The sequence below is a fragment of the Genypterus blacodes genome, unplaced genomic scaffold (genome assembly GCF_046128005.1).
Source record: "Genypterus blacodes isolate CSIRO-AG114 ecotype Tasmania unplaced genomic scaffold, CSIRO-AGI_Gbla_v1 ptg000156l_1, whole genome shotgun sequence".
Classification (NCBI taxonomy): domain Eukaryota; kingdom Metazoa; phylum Chordata; class Actinopteri; order Ophidiiformes; family Ophidiidae; genus Genypterus; species Genypterus blacodes.
Window position 1 is genome coordinate 9447413 of NW_027466957.1, and position 23116 is coordinate 9470528.

General features: G+C 44.9%; 1 protein-coding gene across 3 annotated transcripts; it reads right to left on the reverse strand.

Moving 5' to 3' along the window:
- Positions 1-209: 209 nt before the first annotated feature.
- plcg1 (phospholipase C, gamma 1) lies at positions 210-21908 on the reverse strand. 3 transcript variants are annotated; one of them, XM_076167185.1, is made up of 33 exons: positions 21630-21908; positions 20036-20323; positions 14934-15086; positions 14680-14773; positions 14510-14557; positions 13978-14062; positions 13762-13845; positions 13334-13356; positions 13123-13192; positions 12918-13019; positions 11894-12012; positions 11284-11369; positions 10746-10866; positions 9949-10117; positions 9738-9860; positions 9315-9416; positions 9036-9223; positions 8261-8461; positions 8018-8137; positions 7572-7752; positions 7371-7448; positions 7169-7272; positions 6839-6932; positions 6629-6698; positions 5869-6032; positions 5491-5587; positions 5146-5370; positions 4884-5032; positions 4660-4774; positions 4039-4200; positions 3786-3874; positions 3293-3570; positions 210-3170 (listed from the first exon to the last, which is right to left on the reverse strand). In XM_076167185.1, exons 2-33 carry the CDS (start codon positions 20250-20252, stop codon positions 3128-3130), a joined length of 3954 nt encoding a protein of 1317 aa, XP_076023300.1. In that variant the 5' UTR covers positions 20253-20323; positions 21630-21908; the 3' UTR covers positions 210-3127. The 3 variants fall into 3 exon arrangements, with proteins under 3 accessions (XP_076023300.1, XP_076023299.1, XP_076023301.1); XM_076167184.1 differs by having other exon boundaries at positions 6629-6701; XM_076167186.1 differs by having other exon boundaries at positions 3289-3570; positions 6629-6701.
- Positions 21909-23116: the final 1208 nt, after the last annotated feature.

Sequence of the window (23116 nt, forward strand, 5' to 3'; positions counted from 1 at the left end):
TAAAAGAACTGTGAACTTTTACTAGAGTTCCATACTTAGGCCTGATGTATAATTTTTACAGATGTTATTTGCAGAATAAACAGAATGTAATAAATTGGCGGCTCCGAGTGTCATTGGATCGCCGGCATCAATCCTCCACATGGTGTGTAACCAATCTGCAGCTGCACTCACGCCTACCATTCGAATGCAATGACAATAAGACAAAGTAGTATAAAGTAGTAAGTATTTATTTACTTTTCAGGCTTGAATATGTTTCATATGAAAGGCAAAATTAAAATGAATACTTCTCCTCTCCATAGCTTAGGCACATTACAGAAAGGCATTTGTAAATGAGACCATCGGTAATAAAACAGGCAAAGACTGGAGAAAAAAACAAGAAGCAAAAACATGACACTTGTGTGAATGATGTGGCTTTAAGTGAGGCGTAAGCAGACGGAGGCACGTAGACATTTAGCGGACAGATCGGCGATAAGAGCGACGTGGCATTGGAGGGAGAGCTCTCCACGTCAGAGATCGTTCACTGACCACTGGAGGGAAAAACAAGGGCATGAGAGCTCTTGAGGAAACATTAGGGTGCAAACGACACAGGTGCCAGAAATGTCTGAGTTCTCGAGCGCCGACTTCCGCCCTCTGCTTTTACCCAAACGGAATCAAACCATATGGCTTAGGTGTGTCTGAGAATACTGAGTTTAGGTAGACGAAACACTTTTTCCGACGCGAACCTGGTGAGACGACATCATCGGTTATACACAAGCTTTTGTCTGAGCTCACAGAAGAATCAAACCACAGACATCCACCCCCGAGCATCAGCCGCAGAGACGCAGCTACAGCCAGAGCCTCCACGCAGCCTGCTCCTCCCAAACACACAGGAAATGAGAGCTCCCCGCAAGTCTGAGGACACTGACGCTTCGCACAAGAGAAATCTCCATTACCGAGACAGATTTAGTAAAAGCCAGAATGAGAATCTTAACTTAAGAATGATGAAGTGTAGTATTTAGCCTTCAGAGCTAAAGCTTGACAATGTCACAATGTGAATACTTGCACTGAATTCATGGGCAGTGGCAATAAAACTACTTCATCATGGTATTGTGACCTCAAGATGGGATGTGACCTCTTGTGGGTGTCTGAAAAGCAATAAAACCAAATCCCTTGACTAAACTAACAGCGCAGAATCGTTTTGGATTTTGTTTTGCAGCTTCATACACTGGTATGTTTTCTTCATGTCACAGCCTACGTGAAATGACGTACACCACTACTGCATTTCTTAGGTTCAGCTCTTCACCTTGCACTAATGCCCAATACGATACCATGGGGGACGCCAAGAAGTAACACAAAAAGTTAACACTGCCCACCACAACATCCTGAGGTAGAGACCAAGAAGTCCCAAATCATGATGGCTGACGCTAATCCAAAACCAGATGTCTCTTCATTTAGTCCCAACTGTGCAAGACACCCTGAAACCTCCTAGTGAGGACTCGCAGCAGGCTAAGCCTAACACACATGGGAGACGGCCAAACAGATGCGTCAACAAATGGAACGCTGAGAAGCTGGATGCAGCAGGAAGCCACAGCCATCTGTCGGGCCTCAATTATACCGTTGCATTCAAATGTAGCCGCTGCCATCGCCGTCTTCATCCGGCTTTGTCAGTTGTGTTCAACAAATCAAGACGCTGGACGAGAGGGAGATCGATGTGAAACTGTCACGAACACCAAATGCTGAGAACGACGGCTGCACTATCACATGTAACCATCTTACTAATTTTTTAGTGGCAATTTTGAAACTTTGGCAACGTCTCCCTTTGACTGAACATGTTACAGTGTATGTGAGTGCATATTTGTGTTCCTCTAACTGTGCAGCCCTTTGGAACTGATTGAGATTTTGCGAGTCCTCGAGTAAACAATACAACTCTGTGCTGCATCACAAAACCTCCGTAAACATGTGGGGACGCGGCAACAACAAAGGTCCGGGGGCAAGAACTCAACTAAAGCTGAAAATAAAGAACATGATCATCATTCACACTCGGTCTACAATCTGCTTTAGGAATAACAGTTCTCCTCCCTGGTCCTGTGTTTAACAGTGTGGGGTTGAATTCCTTACAGGCATGATCGGTGAACAAGCCAGTGAAAACTCAGAATGTGTCAAGACGGTCCGGTAAAGGCAGGAAATGGAATGATGTGCAGTTTTTGGAATGGAAAAATGGAAAATAAAACCATCTGGCTGTGTGTGTGTGTGTGTATACAGACATATGATGCTATATGATGCCTTCTGCTCTCTCATTTCATCCAACGTAAACAGGCTAACCTGATGTCTTCCTGAAGCCATCAGAAAGAATTAAATATCACTCCAGGATCAGGTTACAAGTTAGACTAGAGGCAAATAATCTCCTCCACAAAGCAGAGAAGAGACATTTACAGATAGCCATTGAGAGCCCTCGTGTTTTACACATATACATTAAAAAATGAAAAGTCACATTATGAATGTTTAAAGGCTTAAATAATTATAATAATTAAAAACATAGAGACAGGAGCTCTTTGAGAGCAGGTCAGCTGCTGCTGTTCTCTGGCCAACAGCACAGCAGGAATAAATATATATATTCATATACGCCAAAGAGAGAAGAGCAAAGAAACTTTACGCCTCAACCTGGAAACAGTTTCAAACTGATGCCTTTTCACCGCTCTCTCTTTCCTCGCTTAGCCTCCCAGCTAAGCGGCTGTTACGCAAAACCTAAAAAACACAGGAGAGAAAACAAGCCGCCCCACAAAACTACACGTCCAGAGCTGGAACTTCTCAGATGTGTTTTTGTTCCCCTGTTTACGTCCCTTTCTTCTTCCTGCCCACAGCCGTCAGCTTCCTCTCAGCCCCCCCCCCCCCCCCCCCCCCCCATCTCCCCTTACAATGTTGGAGTCCCTCCTTCTCTTCAAGCGAGGTAAGGGGGGGGGGGTGTGTGTGTACTGGGAGAGGGGATGGAGAATGGAGGGAGGGAGAGCTGCCTGAAATGTAGGCCAAAGCGGTGGTGGGCGTTTCCATGGAAACAGTGTTCACAGCAGTCAGTGACATCATCAGTACGGGGAGAGGTGACTGGGCGAGGGGGGGGGGGCAACAAAAATGTGTCCTGATTGGTCTGGACTTACACACGGTTCTCTCCGCCCACTCTGGTCCTCCGCACAATCCTGAGGTAGAGACAAAGACAGACCAAAGTCGAGAATCTTCTATGGCAGCAATGCACACGCATACACACCCCAAAAACACACCAAAGTAGCTACGATGCAGCACAACACACACACACACCTACATTCTGTCCAACAGTGCCTCCTGGGCCGCTCTCAAGTCATCCATTGGGGACTGGTAACGTGCCTCAAAGGAGCCGTCCCCTCCCCTGTAGGCGATGGCCTGAGCCGGCGACTGGGGTAAAGGAGACGTGGAGGAAGCAGAGGAGGTGGAGCCCAGATCCCCTAAACGCTCCCGTCCTGCCTGGGAGGATGCCGCCGCGGCCGCAGGTGGCGACGACGCCACTGAGACCGGCGTGGCCCCAACTCCCAGTAACGGGCTCAGAACCTCGCCATTTTCATCCTGATGGGCGGAGGAATAACATCAATGCACAATATAACCTCCAGGGTTCACTTTGATTCAAGCATTCATGGATTTTCTACTTGTCCTTCATGTTGCAGTGGTTGCCAATACTGAAGACAACATGGAACAAGATGAAGAAAGGCTGAGCAAACGTTTTCTTTGCAGCACCCAAATGAACATTTTATGGTCAAACAAAGACATGAAGAGCAGCTCACCCTGCCTCTGGTGATGTCCATGTGGACTAACAGAGACGCCAACTCCAGGTCTTCATTGTAGCTGTTCTTCAGAGGTACTGAGCGGTAACCTGAGGCCATGAGAAACACAGAACACACTTAGGAGCGAATTCAATAGGTTTTTGGGTCATTGTGTGGTTTGGGGGTTGAATAAGTGTGTGTGTGTGTGTGTGTGTGTGTGTGTGTGTGTGTGTGTGTGTGTGTGTGTGTGTGTGTCTGTGGTGATGGTGTGTACCTGTCTTTAAGCTGTGAATCGGAAAGGTGGCCTGAGCCAAGAAGTTTTGGTCACTGAACATGTCGATCTCATACACGACAAAGCGGAGGAAGGCAAAGGCCGAGTTGCAGACGGTGAACTGGAACGGCTTTCTGGGCCAGGTGGGGTTCAGACCATTATCAGCTGGGGGAGAAAAGAAATTAACTGACCATATGAAAGCAGATATCCATCAGAATCTACAGATAAAGCCTAATGTCAACACATTAGTATTGGTTCCATTTAGGTGATCGGTGCCACCATATATTGTGTGGCACTGACTCGGCAGAACTAAATGGAACAGAGCCATCGTTAATGTAAGTGGTCACTAAATGTACTATCAACACAAGAAAGACAAGTTAATCGCCAAAATATTATACTCGTTTGGCTGAATCCAGTCCATAAGTCATCGCCCAACGCTTTGTTTACTATGAAGGTTTTCCCGCTCATATTCCTGACACATGGTTTGGTTGTTTGTCGAGCTTCCTGTTTTTCTAGACCGGACAGGAAATGACACAAGATGAATGGGTTTCGGTAAACAGTGACTACCCAGTCCTCCTGTGTTTGGCAGGAAAACCCACAGTGTGAAATGAGAGCGTTTCTTACCTTCTGAGTCGGTTTTTTGCTTGGCACTGTCGTATTCGGCGCCGCACACCTCGATCTCGATCAGCGGACAGACGATGCCGCGTCCGTGCTTAGGCAGGTGCCGGGCGCCCAGAACCTGAAGAAGAGAGGAAGAGGAATGTTGGGACCCTTTGCGTCCTTTTCTCTCACCACACCAATTCAAACTGAAATTGCAAAATGACGCACACACTACACACACATAGTACCTCTATCTGTAGAGTGACTTGTTCAAGGCCTCGGAGCGTATGTCGGTCAAAAGGGTCGAAGCGGTCGTCCCTCATGATGGGCGGCTGGAGAACATAGCCGCTCCGTCCGTTCAGCATGAACAGGGCTTGGTTCATCTGCATGGGCTTGTCTGCATTGGGGGGTGGGACAAGGAAGACACCAAGGTTAACACAAAAGAATAAATGTTTAACATTTGTAGTGATCCGTTGTGCCACTTAACATTACTGAGAAGAAGACGCGTACCTGCAGTCTGGAAGTTGAGCGCTACCAGCTGGGAGCCACAGAGCCACATGGGCAGAGGGTCGTAATTAGAGGAGTCGAGTCTCTGTCCTCTGGGGTAGATCCTGGACAGCTGCAGCCGGTTGTACTGCAGGAACTTCTTCCCCTTGATCTTGTTGACGTACTTCTCCGCCTTTGTCTCAGGGAAGGACGACATGTCGCGGAAACACGCCCGCTCTGTGCCAATCTCTGCAGAGGGAGAAAGCAAATCTGGCTTGCCTGTGTGTGCTGGTAACGTGTGTGTGCGTGTTCGCATCATGTGATAACGGTAGGCAAGATTCGAGTCCAGAGAGCGAGCGTAACACTTACTGTCTTCATCGAAAGGCACAGGTCTGCAGTAGATGACCAGTTCGGACAATTCCAGTGCGATCTTCTTCCTCCTCTCCATCATCTTCCCCTCTTCCAGCTAAGCACAGGAAAACACAACTGTCACACACATTGCCAAATGTTTTTCCATTTGTGTATTTTCACAGCCGAGTGTGAGGGCAATTATAGCCTGAAGCGTTTTCACTCAATCAACAGCTACTGCTGAGGTGGTTGCCCCAGATTCCAGGTGTGGATCTTTGGCATAACAGACAAACATCACGTGTGCTCGCCTCAGTCAACACTCCATGGGAAATTACATGTTAGGGCTAATATAAAGGTAAGCTAGTTTTGGTCTTGCCCTTTGATTTACAATTGTTGTACCTTTGCCTCGGAGGTCATAGTGACTTCACGAATCTTTAACACCCATTCATTGAGTTCTTCTTGGGTGTTGGCAGCGATGTCAAGTATCTGGCCCGCCCGCGGAGAGGTAGTCAGCAGCAGGGAGAACACATGAGGCCTGCTGCCCTTCGCTTCATGGTGCTCAACTACAAATTAAACAAAGAGAAAGTGTGGAAAAGGAGCATCATGTGATTAGAGCTTTAAAACAAAACCATAATGCAAAGGTCCAGTTTAACAAGTACAATTAAGACAGGAAAGATATGGTGAGACGAGCAGACTATACAGTATTGCACAAGATATAATAAACATTAGATAACCACTAGATGGAGCCAAACACTCAGATAGAGAGGTCAAATTGGGCTCAGGTATTCACTGTGCTTAGCAGAGGCCACAGCAGTACATGACAGCATGTGCCAACACTAATGAGTACTATTGACTGAATTGGTGAAAGTCAATACACTGCCAGATACAGACCAGCAGTGAGACCAACAAGAGCAATACAAGTCAATACAGAATCATTAATTATGGAGTTATTGCATTAATAATACTGAGCATGCACAAAGAAGGGAGTAAAGAAAGTTGCATCCGTCTCTTTTTGCAAGTAAAAACGAAGAGGGCAGAGATTGGGCGCCTGCACGTGACAGCCAGAAAAACAAGGCTGCCCTGCGGCAAGGTGACTGCGTGCTCTGCAGCCCTGCAGCAAAGCATGCAGGGAAGAACAGGAAGTGGAGGGGCTACTCACCAATCTGACAGGAAGACACGTCCACACTTCCTCTCAGCAGATCTCCCAGTGGGCTGTTCTCTGTCATCTCCTGCTTGACAGTGGAGAGAGGGAGAATGAAAATAAGTAGATGTCCCATTTTGAAGCTGCGCCCTGCCATTAACCAACATCTCGCTCGCTATATACTAATGTGTAGTTACAGCCCGATCGATTTGTGGGCTGTACACTCACAGTTCGGTCGGGCTCGGCAGCTGAAGGACTCATCTCTTCCACGTAGTTAGCAGGAAACCACAGCTGCCTCTTCCCTCTGTAGTCGCCTTTCCACCTGAGAGACAACGATGCGGTCAAAGAGAAAGAGAGACCGTAATTTGTTTTAATGATGCTTTAAAATTACAGATTACGTTACAGAACAACGTGCTGATACTTTAACAATGAAATTCCAGGTAATCAAGCAGTCACTCATCCCTCGTTTCCCCTTGGTTCTCTCTCCCCGCCCACATTATTGGCTTAAATGAATTATTAAGAGCTTCTTCCTGCCTGAACGTAACGACAGTCACTCACCATCCTCCTTCCTGTTTGTCCACATTAGAGATGATCGCATTCTTTGTGAAGGAGAGCTCGTCGTCCCTCTGGGCTTTATACTCGTACATGGCTCTCACCGTGCACTGAAAAGGACCAGACGGAAGGTTAGGAGAGTGAGGTCACACATCTTGTCAACCCTGAGGTGTGGCACACTTAGATCTTCTCCAGATTGCACACTCACCTTGAATGTAGGCATTTGATTGGCTTCCACATACAAGCCTGGATTCCTGCCCTCGTACAGTGACGCGAAGTCCGGCTCCTAGTTAAACCACAGATTGCATCTTTGAACTAAGGTGCATCATGGCGTCAAACTGAACCTCCAAAACAGATCAGATATACTTCATCTCTAATTCTTTCATAGACGGTACAGTGTGGTACTTACAGCAGTGCCTATCTTCTCCAGTGTGTCCTCATTGATTGGATATCGCAGCTTCATCTTGCGATACAGAGGGTGTTTCTCATAGTAACTGATGAGATCTACTAGGCTGTCAAACTCTGAGGTACCCAGCACCACATTTTGACCCTCCTGCTGCACGCGACAGTGCTTAATCTTACCCTCAGCCCTGTAAAGACACCAGAGATAACCTCAGTGAGCGCATATTCATTGAAAATACACATTATTTTGGGGTTAACATCTACATATGCCTGGCAATATGTTTTGAATTGTGGCAAGGTTAATATTTACAACAAAAGTACAAAACAATACTGGGTGAAATGTATAGATTTATGTACATTTCCTGCCCCAAGAAGATTTCTCTGGTTCGTTTTGCACAGCAGCAATATTGTAGATACAGTTCTTAATATGTCCTCTTATTAGGATTGAGTTACCTGAAGGAAATAGCAAAAGAGTTGGGTTCTGCTCTCTTCCTGACAAGGAAGGCGCCATCACGTGGAAACCTCATCAGCATGTTCTCAGCGTGGCTCCTGGACAGGCTGGCGTGGTACCACCTGGGACAGACACACACACAGAGCAGGTTAGGGCGTATGGAAGAACGTGTTCTGGAGTTGATCATTCTGCAGTCAGTATTGCTAATCTGTCCAGAATCTCTGTAAAAGCTCCTTCAGACTCACTCCTTGCTCTCATGGGCATTGGTCTGAGGCACAGGCTCAGTCAGTTTCATCTCAAACTCGTTGCAGCGCAGCGCCACCTGCTGGTAGTGAGTGATGAGGCCAAAGAGTGTGTCGAACACCAGGTTGTCGGTCAGGTAGAACTTGGGGCTTCCTGCCTCTTGACGAGAGTGGATACGACAGTGCTGCACACGCCCGGAACGCCTGATGACAGAGAGGGCAAGACATTGAAAACACGTTATTCTCTGTACTGCTCGCTGTCACCGTCTATCCACAGCACATTATTTAAAAAAAATCATCCCTGCATGAATTTAATCCCCTGAAAAGCTTCACACCCCTCGATTAACCTTGAACACACTGCCCTCTTTAGTGTGTGCAAAGCTACATAAACAGAGATTGATTAGGCATGAGAACGCATAGGCATAGGCAGACAGAGAGCAAATGATTACACAAGCAGACCATGACAACTACAGCCAATCAATAATGTTGATAGATCTGCAATTTGCATGAGAAAGAGTTAACACAGTTTAAATGGCACAAGCAAGATGTCCTGACAGACTACTGTTACAAACAACACACTATGTTAAGCCTGCAGGCACATAACCATCAATTCAGTTTCATAACTCATCGTTGAACAGTATCGTCATGGTGACACATTTTACTGTGATAAGCAGTTCTGTTGCCAAGTGCAAAAGGAAAGGCCCCTCACTGACAAATGCAGTGGGGCCTGGTATAAACTTCTACACAAATGATGAAAGTAAGGCGGTGGGAGCTGTACCAGAATGACAGTGTGTAGTCTCCCACGAAGGTCTCGCTCTCTCTGACCAGGAAGGAGCCGTCAGGAGCTCCAGTCTCCTGGCAATAGTCAGACAACAACCTCTCAGCTATCTGCCGCCCGTCGCGCCCAGCGCCCAGCTTCCCATGGAACCACTTCTCAGTCACATGCTGGTCCATACCATTGGTAACCTGAGAACAGGAAATGACAGGGCGATACAGTTCAAGCTGAACAGAAGGGAACCCGAATAATACACACGAAATCATTGAAATGTAACCCAACCTCTCTGTGCTCCTCTTCATCGTCGTTACCCTGGTTACTAGAGGTCTCCTCTGAATAGTAGATCTTGCTGCTGGTCAGGACGAAGAAATGAGGGTACCACTCCTGTGGGGAGAGGGAGAGAGAGAGAGAGAGAGAGAAAGAGGATGGAGAGAGACGGTTATCCACACTAATCTGGGGGAGATTAAATATTTAGTGAGTGGCTGCGCTGCATTAAGAAGAGGCCCAATGCTGACAAGTCCTCACTTAATGATCAAGAACGGGACTTTATCACGTCATTGCCCCGCAAAGAGGTGTGAGCAAGTTACAGTGTTAGTTTAATATACATTTTTGAAGAATGAAAAACTAAAAAGCAGTGAGAGCACACAAAACCTAGAAATCCTTCCTCGGGCAGCATCCAAAATGCAGGTATACATGGTGACTTACATGGTTAATGGGGTCCTCTAAGTAGAGGAGGCCATTTTTGATGGAGTTGCTGATATCGTTCTCCGAGTAGGGAGTGGAGGTAGAGACCTCTTCATAGGCGCTGCCCTCAGCAAGTTTCTTGTGCTGGACAGATTGAAGAATGACACGCAAATCAGTAAAGTTATACAATCACAACGGCCATAAACAAAACACAAAAGATGAGAGCGCTGACTTTGATAAGGATCTTTCTCTTGAGCTGGTTGGGTGAAGGCAGGCCGTCTGCGGAGATATCCACTGCCTTTGTCAGCAGCATGTCTCCAAACACCTTCCTAAAGAACGTGGCCATGTTCCTCTGCTGTACAATGCTACAGTGGTCCTCTATGGACAGGATGACGGGGTACCTGGGAAAAACACAGAGAAGTGAGTAAGAGTTACAACATGATAACTGAATCGCCTCCATCTTTATCTGTGAATATGTTTTCATTTCATATCATTCTTTAACATTAGTATGATTCAATTCATGTAATTTCAGCTCAATCCAACTGCTTGGTATATAACATGTATCCCAAACGGAGGACGGGTTCTTGTTTTAGAATCATAGAAATCCCATTGAATTTGGTCTTTGGCAAAATGGAAGTAATAAGCAATAAAGTCTCTGGTACTTAAACATGGTGTCTCTATTTTCTACCGCTTTGTTTGTTATGACGCAAAGTTTTAGCCAATCAGAGCATTGGTATGTCCCCATGGAGGAGACCAACGCGGTTGGCAGGACGACAGCTCCATAAGACTGCAGTGTATCGATTCTGTGTTTCCAATGTTCTGCCCTTGTCATTGCGATTGGGTTGGACAAATATTATAGCAAAGCTTTAGGATTTATAGCCAGATTGTTATCTTTGGTTGATAAGATGACCGATAAAGTGGCTGCATGTGGATTGCCGTTAATGTACCCTCTTATTTTTGCTGTCATTAGCAAACAATCTTACACACACAGACGTGGAGAGCGAGCAGGTTTGTCTGATGGAGACTTACTCGGATGTGACGAATGCATGTTCTTTGATGGTCGCCAGCACATCGCAGAATTTGATCTTCGTCGTGAGGGTGTGTCCGTGGTAGATGACTGGCATTCCATCTGGTCCATCCCAGCAGTCCACTGAAGACAAAGGCAAAAGGCAAAGGGTTACAGATTTACAGATGAGCTTTACAAGAACCATTACAAGAACAGGCTTACATAATTTGTTTGTGACTGTCTGAGGCAAAGTGACCCATGACCCACACTAAACCAGCTGCAGTTGTAGAAACCTGCTTGACAAGCATCTGCAGCAAAGGCCATATTTAGTGCACCTGTGAAAGAGCCAGCAAGTGACTCTGTGCTAATGTGTGCAGCTATGGGTGTGGTGGTGGTTCCAGTAAGCAGAGCTGACTGGGAGAAGGAGGAGGGGGGTGAGACAATTACTGAGAAACTGAGAGTCGAGTGGTGGGGATTTAGAGTGTGAGTGTGCGGTGGGGGGGTTCAGAGAGTGTGTGTGTGTGTGTGTGTGTGTGTGTGTGTGTGTGTGTTTATACTCACGCTCGATACAACGGCAGCCCATCCTCAGACAGCGAGCGTAAGCCTCCAGGGACGACTCGCTGGAAAACTGGTCTCCCGTCAGGTAGCTATAAATAAGAGCGTGACATCAAAGTAAGGGCATGAAAATAAACACACGTATTGGATTTGTCTACCAAGGGATTCACCCCGAATCAGACATACACACTTTCCATACACATAGATGAAAAGTGTTGCTCAGTTGCCGTGGTCACTCAAGTAAACACTGCTCTCGTTCAGCTGCTCAATTTAAACGTAATCAAAGCAAAATTGAAGTTTGCATTCCGCTGCGGGAATGACTATTGTTTCCCAACTAGTACAGGAGGTTATCATTTAAACTGCCATTCACACACTTTTCAATTGGAGGAAAATAAGATTTTCCTGCAAAATACTGGCATAGCTCTCAATGTGGAATGTGATTGTTCAATAATACACTTTTATCTGATGGATGAAGCCAGTTAGAGAGCCTTTCCAGTTAGAGGTGTAGGATGGGAGAGATGCCAGGCTGCAGTGTTTACAAGGCCTGATAACAACTAGTTTGACAAAAGCCGCTTCCATCAGCCCTCCGCCCACTCGTCTGTCCCGCCATCCTTACGTGTTGTGCGAGGAGGAGATCCAGTAGTGAGACAGGGGGTTGTTCATATCCTCGGGACACACCTGATCCAGGGAGGCATCCCAGATGGTGTTTTCTTTGGAAAACAGATACGTCAGGAACTACACGGAGGAGATGGTGAGAAAAGAGAAAAGAGAAAAGAGCAGTGGAGTGTTTAGCAGTTGTTGTTGCAGCAGACGGGCAGTATCAGCAGTGAAGGAGCTAAAGGGGAAAAAGGCAAATGCAACATCGCCTCCATATTCTGTATTTCTGCTAATAAAAACTCAATAAAGGGGGGAAAATGAGCCCTCTATATGTGACTGATGTAATTATTTGTTATAAACAAACTCGTAATTTAAATGAACCAATGTGACCGAATGACATTGGCTTTAGCTGGCCAAGCATGGTCTGGACTTGATGGAAACAGGAATTTGCTCATTCCTGAGAAAACAGGGCAGGTATGACCCGGGGCGGCAAGGGAACAAGATATAACCAAGAACTAACGAGTCCATACGGAAGTAGCAATAACATTAGACATAGTGAGTGACCTGTAAGTAAACCACACACCTGCAGCAGCGCTTTATGTTCATTTAATCATAGTGCCCATTGGTCATTGAGGGCTAAAATTACCCAATAATAACAGATTTTATTTCTCCCCTGCCTTTCAGGACATGAGCATGTGCGTCCTTGAGAGAGACAATGACTCCACAGAAGCTCCTGCAGCAGCTGCTCCATGACCCTTTGTAGTAAACAAAGGCTACAGCACAGAACCTCTGGAGTCGGCCTATCATTACTATTTTTGTTATAAACAGTTTACTCACTGCCTAATCAAGGCCTGTACTCTTTCTACTGACTATTGCACAATCTCACTAGCCCTGACCCACCCACACAGCCCAAGACCCCCCAAACACAGAGGGGGGATTATTGAAAAGCAGACATCGAGAACACACCTTTGAAACACTTTTCCATGAGTTAGCAAAAGAGGACGACGCACTTAGAGAAGAGGAGAGGAAGTGAGACTATATACCTCGTCTTGATGGAAATAAGGCTGATCCACTTCTCTCAGGGGGTCTTTCAGGTATCCGAACATAAACTCCTGAACCTTGTTGTTGTCTGTGGCCCACATTTCCTGTATGCACACAAATACAAATTTAATGGGCTGTGCAAATCAAACCAATTTGACACAATCTAGACGTGAAGGGGCCGAGAGGAGGGGTGCGGGGGGGGTTCACCATTTGAGACTCCAGAAGGAAGCTCTTGAAGTCCTCTAGAGAGATCCTCTGTTCTGGTCCGTCAATGAACCTGGCAGATAAAATAAAAATGGTTCACTTAAGAAAACACACAGAGGTGTTAAACAGAGAGCTGTGTGTGTGTGTGTGTGTGTGTGTGTGTGTGTGTGTGTGTGTGTGTGTCTGTGTGTGAGAGAGAGAGTGTGAGTGGTACCTCTGAAGAAATGGGATCTCCATCTGAAAGAATGAGAGCAGAAGGAGATTTTAACATAATTAATCAATCTAAGTGTACAGAAATAGCCGTCTTGTTGGGGGGCTGGGTGCTCAGACGTGGGGGGGGCACTGAGGTCATCCATTTAATCTGACCCATGCCAGCCAGCCTGCCTGTCTGTCTCTCCATCTATACGAGTGTGAGTGCAAGTGGGTGTGTGTGTGCGTCCTAATGGCCTCCACCAGAGGGGTTTGGTGGGTTTTTAACTGGCCTGTATTGATCTTACAGCCATTTGAGAAGAGGCAGATGGGAGGAGGAAGGGTGCCTTGGCAGGGCATCAGATGGGGTGCTGGGAGGTGGAATGGCTAAAACACACGGGGGAGGGGGGAGTATCCATAGCAACATGACATCACTGCGCAACGTATGCTTACATTTTTCTGAGCGTCGAACATGAGGCTCCGATAGAGTTGAGCAAACTGGCTGAAGGACACGTCGCCATTCCTCAACTCGGAGTCCTACACGACAGAGACGGAGAAGGAGAGGGGAGAAAGTCAACCGACTGTGAACCCAAATGACCTAATCGCATCAACATTAGGGCTCTGATCTTTTTTGAAAGGCGAAGAGGGAAGGGAGACGCGAGAGGTTACCGGAAGTTTCTCTCGGAGGAACCTCATGTTGGGCACTCTGTAGTTGACCTGGCTCAGCATGCTCTTCAGATCTTTACAGGATATCCTAAACACATACACAAATTTGTTGATCAAAAAAAAATGAAACAGAAACATGGCTACCAGCAAAGACACCTCCCCGACTTGAGCACATAGAAACATTGGACAAAATCACAACATAGACCCGTATTTCCCTCAGCTGACGGCCAATTGTTTTGGATTTATTTTTAACTGTGCAGGCTGCGATTTTGGCTCGGAGAGACAGTAACCCTAGGAGCAAAAACAAAGGCTTACCCTTTGTCTAAGAGTAACAGACACACATCTCTGTGCATCTCTTCCATCCTCTGCAGTCTACTTCCTGCTGCAGGAAGAGGTGCTGGTGTGCGGCTGAGAAGTTAGTTCCGTCGCAACACCTCAGACACAAACCCGCCGGCACAGTGAACGCAAGCATGCACACTCAAGACGTATCGCCGTGAACTCTGCAGTTTAGATTGTTTTCAAAGAGCTGACGTACCTGTCTTCTCTGTTACGATCCACAGCGTAGAACTGCTTGCGTAACCACCTTAGGAGATAGAGAATGAAGAGACATTGGAAAAATATCCGGATAAAAAGGGCAAATGCATATTGTCGCATGTAAGGAAAGCTTATTGTGTAGCAAAGTGTGCGTCTGTGTTTTCCTATTACCTCTCGATTTGGAGAGGTGTGGGGGACTTCAGTGTGTCGGCAACAAGCCAGTTCAGCCCCTTCACCCACATGGTCAACTCCTCATCAGATGTTGCTACGGGCAAAACAAAACTTGACACTTTGCATTTGCAGGAAATTTGCAACAATGGAGAGGTATAAGTGATAAAAACAAGAGGTCCAAATGACGCAAGAATAAAGGGATTTATCAACAGTATCACATGGAAGGAGCATCATCATCATCCGTGTGTACATACCTGCCAAGCTGAGTGCTTTAAGGCGAAACTCGGTGCCGTACAGGATGACGAAGCAGTGAGCCTGTTCCAGCCGTGCCGCCGAGTCCTCCACATAGCGCTCAAAGTCCCGGGACTTCTGTCCAGGACGGATCTCCTTGATTTCTCGAATGTCAACTAAGAGCAGACAGACACAGAAAATAACACGTCCACATTGGTGTGAGTCTGTTGTGGTTGAGGGTTTTTTCTGTGTGGATGTGCTGAAGGTTTTCTTTCTTTTTCTGATGCACTCTCCTTAGCACTCAATCACTCAAACAGCCCAACACATTACCTTTTGCTGTCTTAAGCCACTGACCACATAAAGCCTTTCAGTGAGCCTGAGGCCACAACCTCAAGCCACATGAATATACTGCTAGTTAGACATAAAATGGATTAAGTTGAAAGGACTCCAAATGATCCGTTCATCAACAACTTCAACGATTTAACTACATTAACATCATTAAATTGAGAAAGTAACCTGTATTGCACAATCACACACCCCATCATAAATTCAGTCACTTTGTTTACATGCACTTTAAAAGTGATAATACTGCGATTAAGGCAATTAATTGGGTTTATTTTTCTTTTCTTTTTCTCTGACGTACACACCTGAATCAGCAGAAATTAAAGTGTGGTTCATCTTGACTCAGGTCACGTGTGTAAATTGTTTTTCCAAGGTGTGGAAACATCTTTATCTGAGTAAACCGCCTCCACGCGCATTTCCACGACAGCACAATAGTGACCGACGCCATTCAAGTATGCGGATTGACTGCGTTTTTTCAGAATCACAAATACTGGAGTGCACATAAGTCAGTCAAGCCAAATCTGAGGCGTAAGACATTTGATTTCTTAAACAATCAAGGGTGTTAAGAAATTACTCGTTCAACATTCTTTTGTCTGCTTTTTAAAGCAGTCGGGAACAAAGTGTGCAGACTGTAATGTAGCTCAGCAGGTTCCTAACAACCTTGTATTAGCTGCAGTTAAAGACCTAGGGGCACTCCTGCTAACACACACACAGGTTTTTTTCAGCTCCTTCTCCTCTTCCTGCCCTGAAATCACACATCCTGTGCTTGAGTCGCCTACATACCACATCTGGACCTGCGTATAGGTGAGTGTGTTCTCTTCTCAAACAGAAACAAAAAAAACATAAACAAAAAAAAAAAACACACTTCTGGGCGAGTCATCTCAGAGAAAAGATGAGTCCTCTGATCACACACACCACCTCTCAGTTTACTTTACTGGTTATACGGCCCGGCAGACTTCCGCCGAACGCAGACTGGCTTTGACGGGCTAAATTGTCGAGACACTCGAGTCAAAATATTTGGAGGCTGCCTTGGACAGATGCAGGAAATAAGAGATAGAGGTGTAACCTTAGTGAAGGAGAGGAGAGGAAGCATCCTGCTACACACTCCCACGCTTCCTCCGCCGCTCATTGTGCTATACCTTCCACATTATCACTCATTCACAGCAATTTAATAAACTGCACCACGTTCACCCAGTTGTACCGATAACTGATAACAGAGCCCAGCAGTTGTGTGCTGCAGGAGAAGCACCAACAGCAATACCAATAGGTAACAGGTAGAGATATCTTTTACTAAATATTTTGATGTTTTATCACACAAATTAACAGCTGGGGTGTTGTTGCTTGTGGACCTAAAACATCTTTGCGAGCAACACAACTTTAGCGGTTATCAAACTGAAGTAATTCATGTTGCAATGCTCCTTTTTGGGTAATTGTGCAGTGCAAAGTGCGACACTGAATCACTTCAACCACAGCTGAACCATATTTCTCCTCTGATGTCACGTACAACAAGACAAGCAGAGGAGTTTCCTTTTAACAAAACATTTGACAACAAACATGGTTTCCCTTTAGAACACTGTAAATGGAGCAAACAGACTGCGGTAGTGCTCGGGGTTTTTTTTCTACCTTCAGCCACACAATCGCTTAAGTAGCGTTGTCATACAGAGACAAAGTATGAAAGCAGATGCGGATTGTGCAACCCGTCAACTCCTGTGGGTTTATGTCACACTAATCACTTGGCTGAACGGTCCAGTGTGTAACAGAAAATGCAGCTGTGTGAACTAGGGTGTGTGTGTGTGTGTGTGTGTGTGTGTGTGTGTGTGTGTGTGTGTGTGTGTGTGTGTGTGTGTGTGGTTGTCCTTTGCGGGAGGTTTGGAAAAAGAATGTCAGAATGGTGACAGTTTCCAAAGAGGCGCGCAGGCAATTTCATTCTCATTTACTGAACTCAGCCAACACAAGAGAAATAACTGAATATTTCTTTGTTGTTTACAATTTTCAAAACCATGTTCAGCAACCCCGCCGGATGAGATTGTTAAAAGCTAGTTAACGTCGCCTTTTATTATAGTGCGACTTGGAGAATCAGTGCCACTAAGACTCACTGCTTTGATGTGATTGTTTGTTGGCGTGTGTGTTTTCCTTGTGTGACATTAGTGGATCTAATCCTCTGTCACTGTTTTAATTCAGTGGGAAAAACCTGCAGATTTTCCGACGTGCTAAATTTTCCTGTTAAGCACCACGGTTGTGTGTGAACAACCTGGTTCTGTCCCTCCTGGGAATCTGAACATACAGATCAAAACTCTTCTGTCTCAAGTGTTTACAGTGGCTTGTATGTAGGGTTACCAGTTTATTAGGTACACCTGTACAACGCACTGCAATAAAACCCAACATACAGTATGTGACGGTTATAATTAGCACCCTTTGTCCACACTGCAATTCCATTCTAGCATCTTATAATATGGGTTAGACATTGTGGTAGCGTCACTGTTGTATTGAATTGTCAAACTGGCTATCGGTAGGTGCGTCTTATATTCTGTTCGCCGCCATTACCTCACCTCCGCCTTCACCGCAGATTTGAATCGGCACCTTTCTGACGCAACATATAAAAAAAAATGAGCATGCAAGATTGACAAATTGCAGATTGATTTACTGCTGGGCTGTTCTATTGTATTGTATTTCCCAGGTAAAGTGATGAGTAAGAGTTTACACTATGGACTCATCTGGGGTATTTTCTGTAATAATCCTCAGTGCAGTGGTTCATGCACTGCAGCATATCAAGTTTCACTGCATCGATTCACGCTTCCTGCCTGAAATGGTTCTTATCAGTCGAATCAGTCACCTTTTCCTGCAATCTAAGAGGATCCCAGTGTGGTCCAGTTCCAGGGCTGATCGCCATTAGGATACTTAAGTCGGATCTCAGCCTGAGAGAACTCATTCATAAAAATCTAAAAGCCTCATTTAGCGGAGCGTATGGAAAGAGGAAGTAAGCCGAGACTTAACAAGTTGCTTAATCATGTGTGACACCAATATGACGGATTCGGATGCAAAACAAAACAAAGTGTTATCTGAATTTACCTGCACAAGGAGACAATAGAACATCTGAAGGAGAATCATGGGTGATACAACAATGAATGAGCTTATAGGAAGTACAAACGAGGATCTACTCTCCCACCTGGGGGGTATCTGGACTCAAAACGATCTACAAAGTGGTGAAGGTAATGTAGAGGTTTGGACAAACAATTCCACTCACTTGTACATGTCAGCTTACCAAAGTTATAGCGAAAGCCTTGAAATGAACTCCATGCCTTGAACTGCCTACACTGGAGTTAACTACCACTTTTTATGAGACCACATCCTGATTTGTCAAGCTGGTCTACAACTTTTAGCATATTGCATAATAACTAAGAGGGATTTGAATGGAGGACATACAAGGCCAAACAAGCTGAGCATCAAATAAGTATTGCTATTATTGTAAATTAGCGCTTTTAACTTCAGTTGGGAAACTCGCAGAAGTGGAAGATGAACCCAGAACCTTTGTGCTGTAAGGCGACAGTGCTGATTGCTCCACTGTGCTGCCCTAAAGACAAAGAAACTATAAAAAAACAGGGAAGAAAGAGGTACGGAGGACATGACTATAATCATAATAAAACCGAAAGGCTTCATTTGTCATAAGAAACTGTAAAAGAAAATTGATTTGGATCTGGACTGAACGTTTCCATTGACATTGGGGACATCAGTGTAGAGAAACTGAAAAAAGTATTTTGGAAGAAGAGCGTACTTCCCAATTTTCCAAATCGGAGCCAACAACTTTGAGTAATTGTGCAAATCAGGTAACCAACTAACAACTCAACATATGCATATGCAAGGACGCAGATAACAATTCATATCTGCTGTGAATTATTTGAACTCTGGCTGCATTGGCCCGGTTACACGTGTAGTGACTCCTCAGACAACAAGCATCTCTAGGAAAGATCCAGACAAAACAAGGTCACCATATGAGAGGCTCCCTTAAGTGAAATCAATCTGAATGAGAGAATGTGCCAAATACGCTGTGATTTAGAGGCCAAACAGGTACAAAGCTCGGCATTATAATGTACATTTAGCGAAAAAATGAGAGTACTGTTTCTGCGGTTAATGGACACAAATCTCTCCCTGTCATTGATACGGGGTTAAATACGACAGCCAAATTGTTCCCAAATGATCACACGTTTTCCAGTAAAAAAAAAATCTATTTCTGTACATTAATGAGCCGCCTTGGCCAATTTTGCCGCTGTAGGAGTATCAAATGACGGCTATGAAATCACGTGCCTATGAAACCCTTTGTGGCAGAGAAGACGATACTGTCGAGTAAAAAAAAAAAGGAAAGAAAAATGTAAGCCTACTGTCTTTTTGTGCTCCTTTGCTACATCCGGAGCAGTGCACAGCTGTGCACAAGGCATCCTGCTACCCGAGACACCAGCCACTCGCTGAGGGCCTGCGTGTCCTCAGATTAGACACAATGTTTTGTTAACCTGAATGTACACCTTACTGTATTTATATCAATGCCACCAAAAAAACTTTTATAGGAATTTCTTGTAGTTGTCATCCCTAATAATGTCCCATTACCAGTTATAAGATATCTGTTCAGTAATATTGTATCGTCAAGCCCTACACAGTACTTTGATTTGAATCTAAAGCCTTCAGGAAGGTAAATTCTTATTTAAGCACCTTACCACAGCTACCTTTACAACACACGCAGTACAGTGTGTGTGTATATGTGTGTTTGTGTGTGTGTGTGCGCACTACTCACTCTCGCCCTCTATTTTATCCGTGCCCCGGGTCCAGATAATTGTCCTAGTCTCAAGCTTGACTTGAAATGTCCTTCTCTCTGGCCGCTGGGATTTCTTTGAATAATACAGCGTCAGTACTGTTCCCAGCTCCAGATCTCGGTAGAGGTTGTTCATCTCTGTGTCGTTATCCATCCACGGAACAGGTCCGTTGGAAAAGAAACCTGAGGTCCCAGCCATGTTCACTTCCCCTGTTTGTTATCCTTTTCCTTTCAGAACAATCTGCTCAGTCCAGGCTTAGACAGGGATACCTACAGGAGGAGAAGAAGGGGAAATCTGTGAACAACTATTCCCTAGAGACTTTGTGTGTGTCAGTCCTGTGCACAAATTTACCACAAACAAGAGTTAGAGAGAGAGAGAGAGAGAGAGAGAGAGAGAGAGAGAGAGAGAGAGAGAGAGAGAAAAATCACAAGACGGGTCACAAAAATCACAAGTCAGTCACCTCATATGTATATTGGATTTTACAAAGACAGAAAACCTGAACAGGTCCATAGGATTCAGTCATAATGTGTGCATAAATGTACACAGTGCCTATTGGCATGTTGTCAAACACACATGGGGAATGTATGTAATTCAAAATGCTTGTGAAGATTGTCATCAATGTGTTTAAATAACATTTCTGACCAAAAAGTGCTGATTTATGCCTTATCTTTCATAAACATGGGTATTGTCCAAAAGCCTGAATGTGTATTGAGTCAAACTTCTACATGTAAAAAAACACAACATCTCTCCAAAGTCTTAATGGTAAACGGCATTGGATTTGAGTGGGATTTTACACCAATAACAGTAAAAAATAGTTATCTACTGCTATCATGTAATAATCAAATAGTTAGTTCACAAGTAAAACATGTGTAAGGAAACTCTGGGGTACAAAAGGATCAGAACAAATATATAATGAATGATAAAGTGAGTATAATCATATTAAAGCCCTACATATACGCGCAGGCATGTAGCTTTACCATTTCATTACACATGCGGGTTGTTTTTCTTCGGTAAAGGTTAGTGTTCACTATTGTTTAGCACTGAAACAAGGATCAATACTGCCATGATTTTCATCGATTGCAATGCAGAAACATGGCAACTACAAACTACGATTTTTTTCGAAGTTTCTCAAGTCAAAAAGTGCTTATTAAACAAATAAGATAACTTTGTCTCCTAAATTAAAATCCTCGTCTGGTTCTCAGCTCGGAGGTTAACGAGCACTCGCCCGGTTCTGGGTTTGGAGCTACCGACAGGCCTGTACTGGGCTGCCAGGTTGACTCTGGACGAAGACGCATCACGTTCTGGAGAAGAAACCGGCGATGGAATGGCAGCGGAGCGGGACAACACGGTGTAACAAGAGGCAGCCTGGCTACCGTCACAGCGTGGAAACAGGGCCGGTATGTGTGCTAGCGCCCCGCCGGGTCGAAAGTAGCTATCATGGAATGGTTTCACCCCTGGAAAAGCACAGGTAGCTGCGGCTGTTTCGCCCTCCTTCCCTCCCTCCGCGTCTCGCCTTTCCGTGCGGGTACAAAATGAGGTGGAAAAACAACACGTCGCAGGGACTCCAGTACCTACCGCCGCAATCTCGGCCCCGACCGCACATCTCCTACGGCTGATGGCTTGGCTCGTCTCCGCTGCCCGTCGTCTTTCTCGGCGTCCTCGTTTTCCCCCCACCCGCTCTTCCGTGATTAAATCATCGGTGGGCCCCGAGAAGGCGCTGCAGTCCCGATGAAAACGTTCCCCGTTTTCTCTCCTCTCCCCCAGTCGTCCATAGAGAGAGGGAGCCGTGCCGAGACTACGCAAGTCGCTCCGCTCTCAGCGCCACACACAGCCCAGGCCCTTCCCCCCCCCTTCGCTGCCCGACCACAAGCACCGTCATCCCCCGCACGAGTCACAACACAACTTCCGTTACGAATTTTCACTTTAAAAGATAAGATAAGATAACACTTTATTATCCCGAGGGAAATTGCTGTGCAACAATAAACATCGGCATAGACCATTCCTTATGCATGAATGTCAATGTAATAAAAGGACAGAATTAAAGTGGTGGACCCAGTGGCTTTATGACCCAGTTATATTTGTAAGTACAATTATTTGACTTTTACTTTGTTGGAATTGTGACATATATACGCTCTTTGTATTTATTCATTTTTGCTAAATTTATGTTTAATGTTCAAGGCAGACAGAGTTGATTCCTGCTCGATGAGGTTGTTGATGAAGCGGTCAAAGCGAAGGGATGAACTATCTGGTGAAAATGGTTGGTCATTTAAACCAAGCTAAAGGAATTATGTATGTATAAAGTTGAAATGTATGCAACGCTAAATGTAACATCAGTCTTTAAAAACCTGACATCTAATATTTAAATAATTTAACATTATTTAACAGTCTCCCTCCACTGTAGGTTTAATCTGTTTTTTTTAAGGTAACTCTTAAACTTTCAGCGTTACTGCTCGTTATTTGCTGTACACAAAGCGCCGTTAGCTCTGCCCCTTAAATACACACGCAGCTCTTAGTATATGGGGGTATTTGCAAAGTTCACAATTAGTGGTAAACATTGGTAATCAGCCCCGTTGATCATACAATGCTGCTTTTTAGCCAGAGGTTACAGATAAATTTGCTTTGTTCACTTCCCTACTTATAAATTACACTGCACTCAAAAGTAACCTATGTTCATTCCGAGTTGTATTTAAATTTAATGTGTATGTCACTTTGAGAAGGCTTCTGCCAAATAACTAAATGTAAATATAAATGTAAATGCAATAATGGTAATAATGGAGTATTCAACGAGGCCCTGCTTGGAAAATTAAGCTCCCCCTTTGGAAAAATACCCACAAACTATACATCAAAATGCAATCATAAACACTTGATTGTTGAGTTTGACATTCATAGAGGCTACTGTCTCACAATGCACATAAAATAACTATTCACAACTGGAGAGAAATAGCGAAGAATAACCACTAATGACATGTATGTATGAATAAATGTGAGCCCAATTGATGTTTTCTCAAATAAAATAAAACCTTTTGCTTCTCTTCAGCCATTCTTTTTTTCCTCCATTCCAG

Coding starts and splice junctions, on each gene's coding strand:
- plcg1 (XM_076167184.1), bottom strand. CDS start 20,252: ATGGCTGGGACCTCAGGTTTCTTTTCCAACGGACCTGTTCCGTGGATG. Junction 14,774..14,933: donor TAAAGCACTCAGCTTGGCAG/GTATGTACACAC, acceptor TTTTGCCCGTAG/CAACATCTGATGAGGAGTTG. Junction 7,449..7,571: donor TGGAGAAGATAGGCACTGCT/GTAAGTACCACA, acceptor TGGTTTAACTAG/GAGCCGGACTTCGCGTCACT.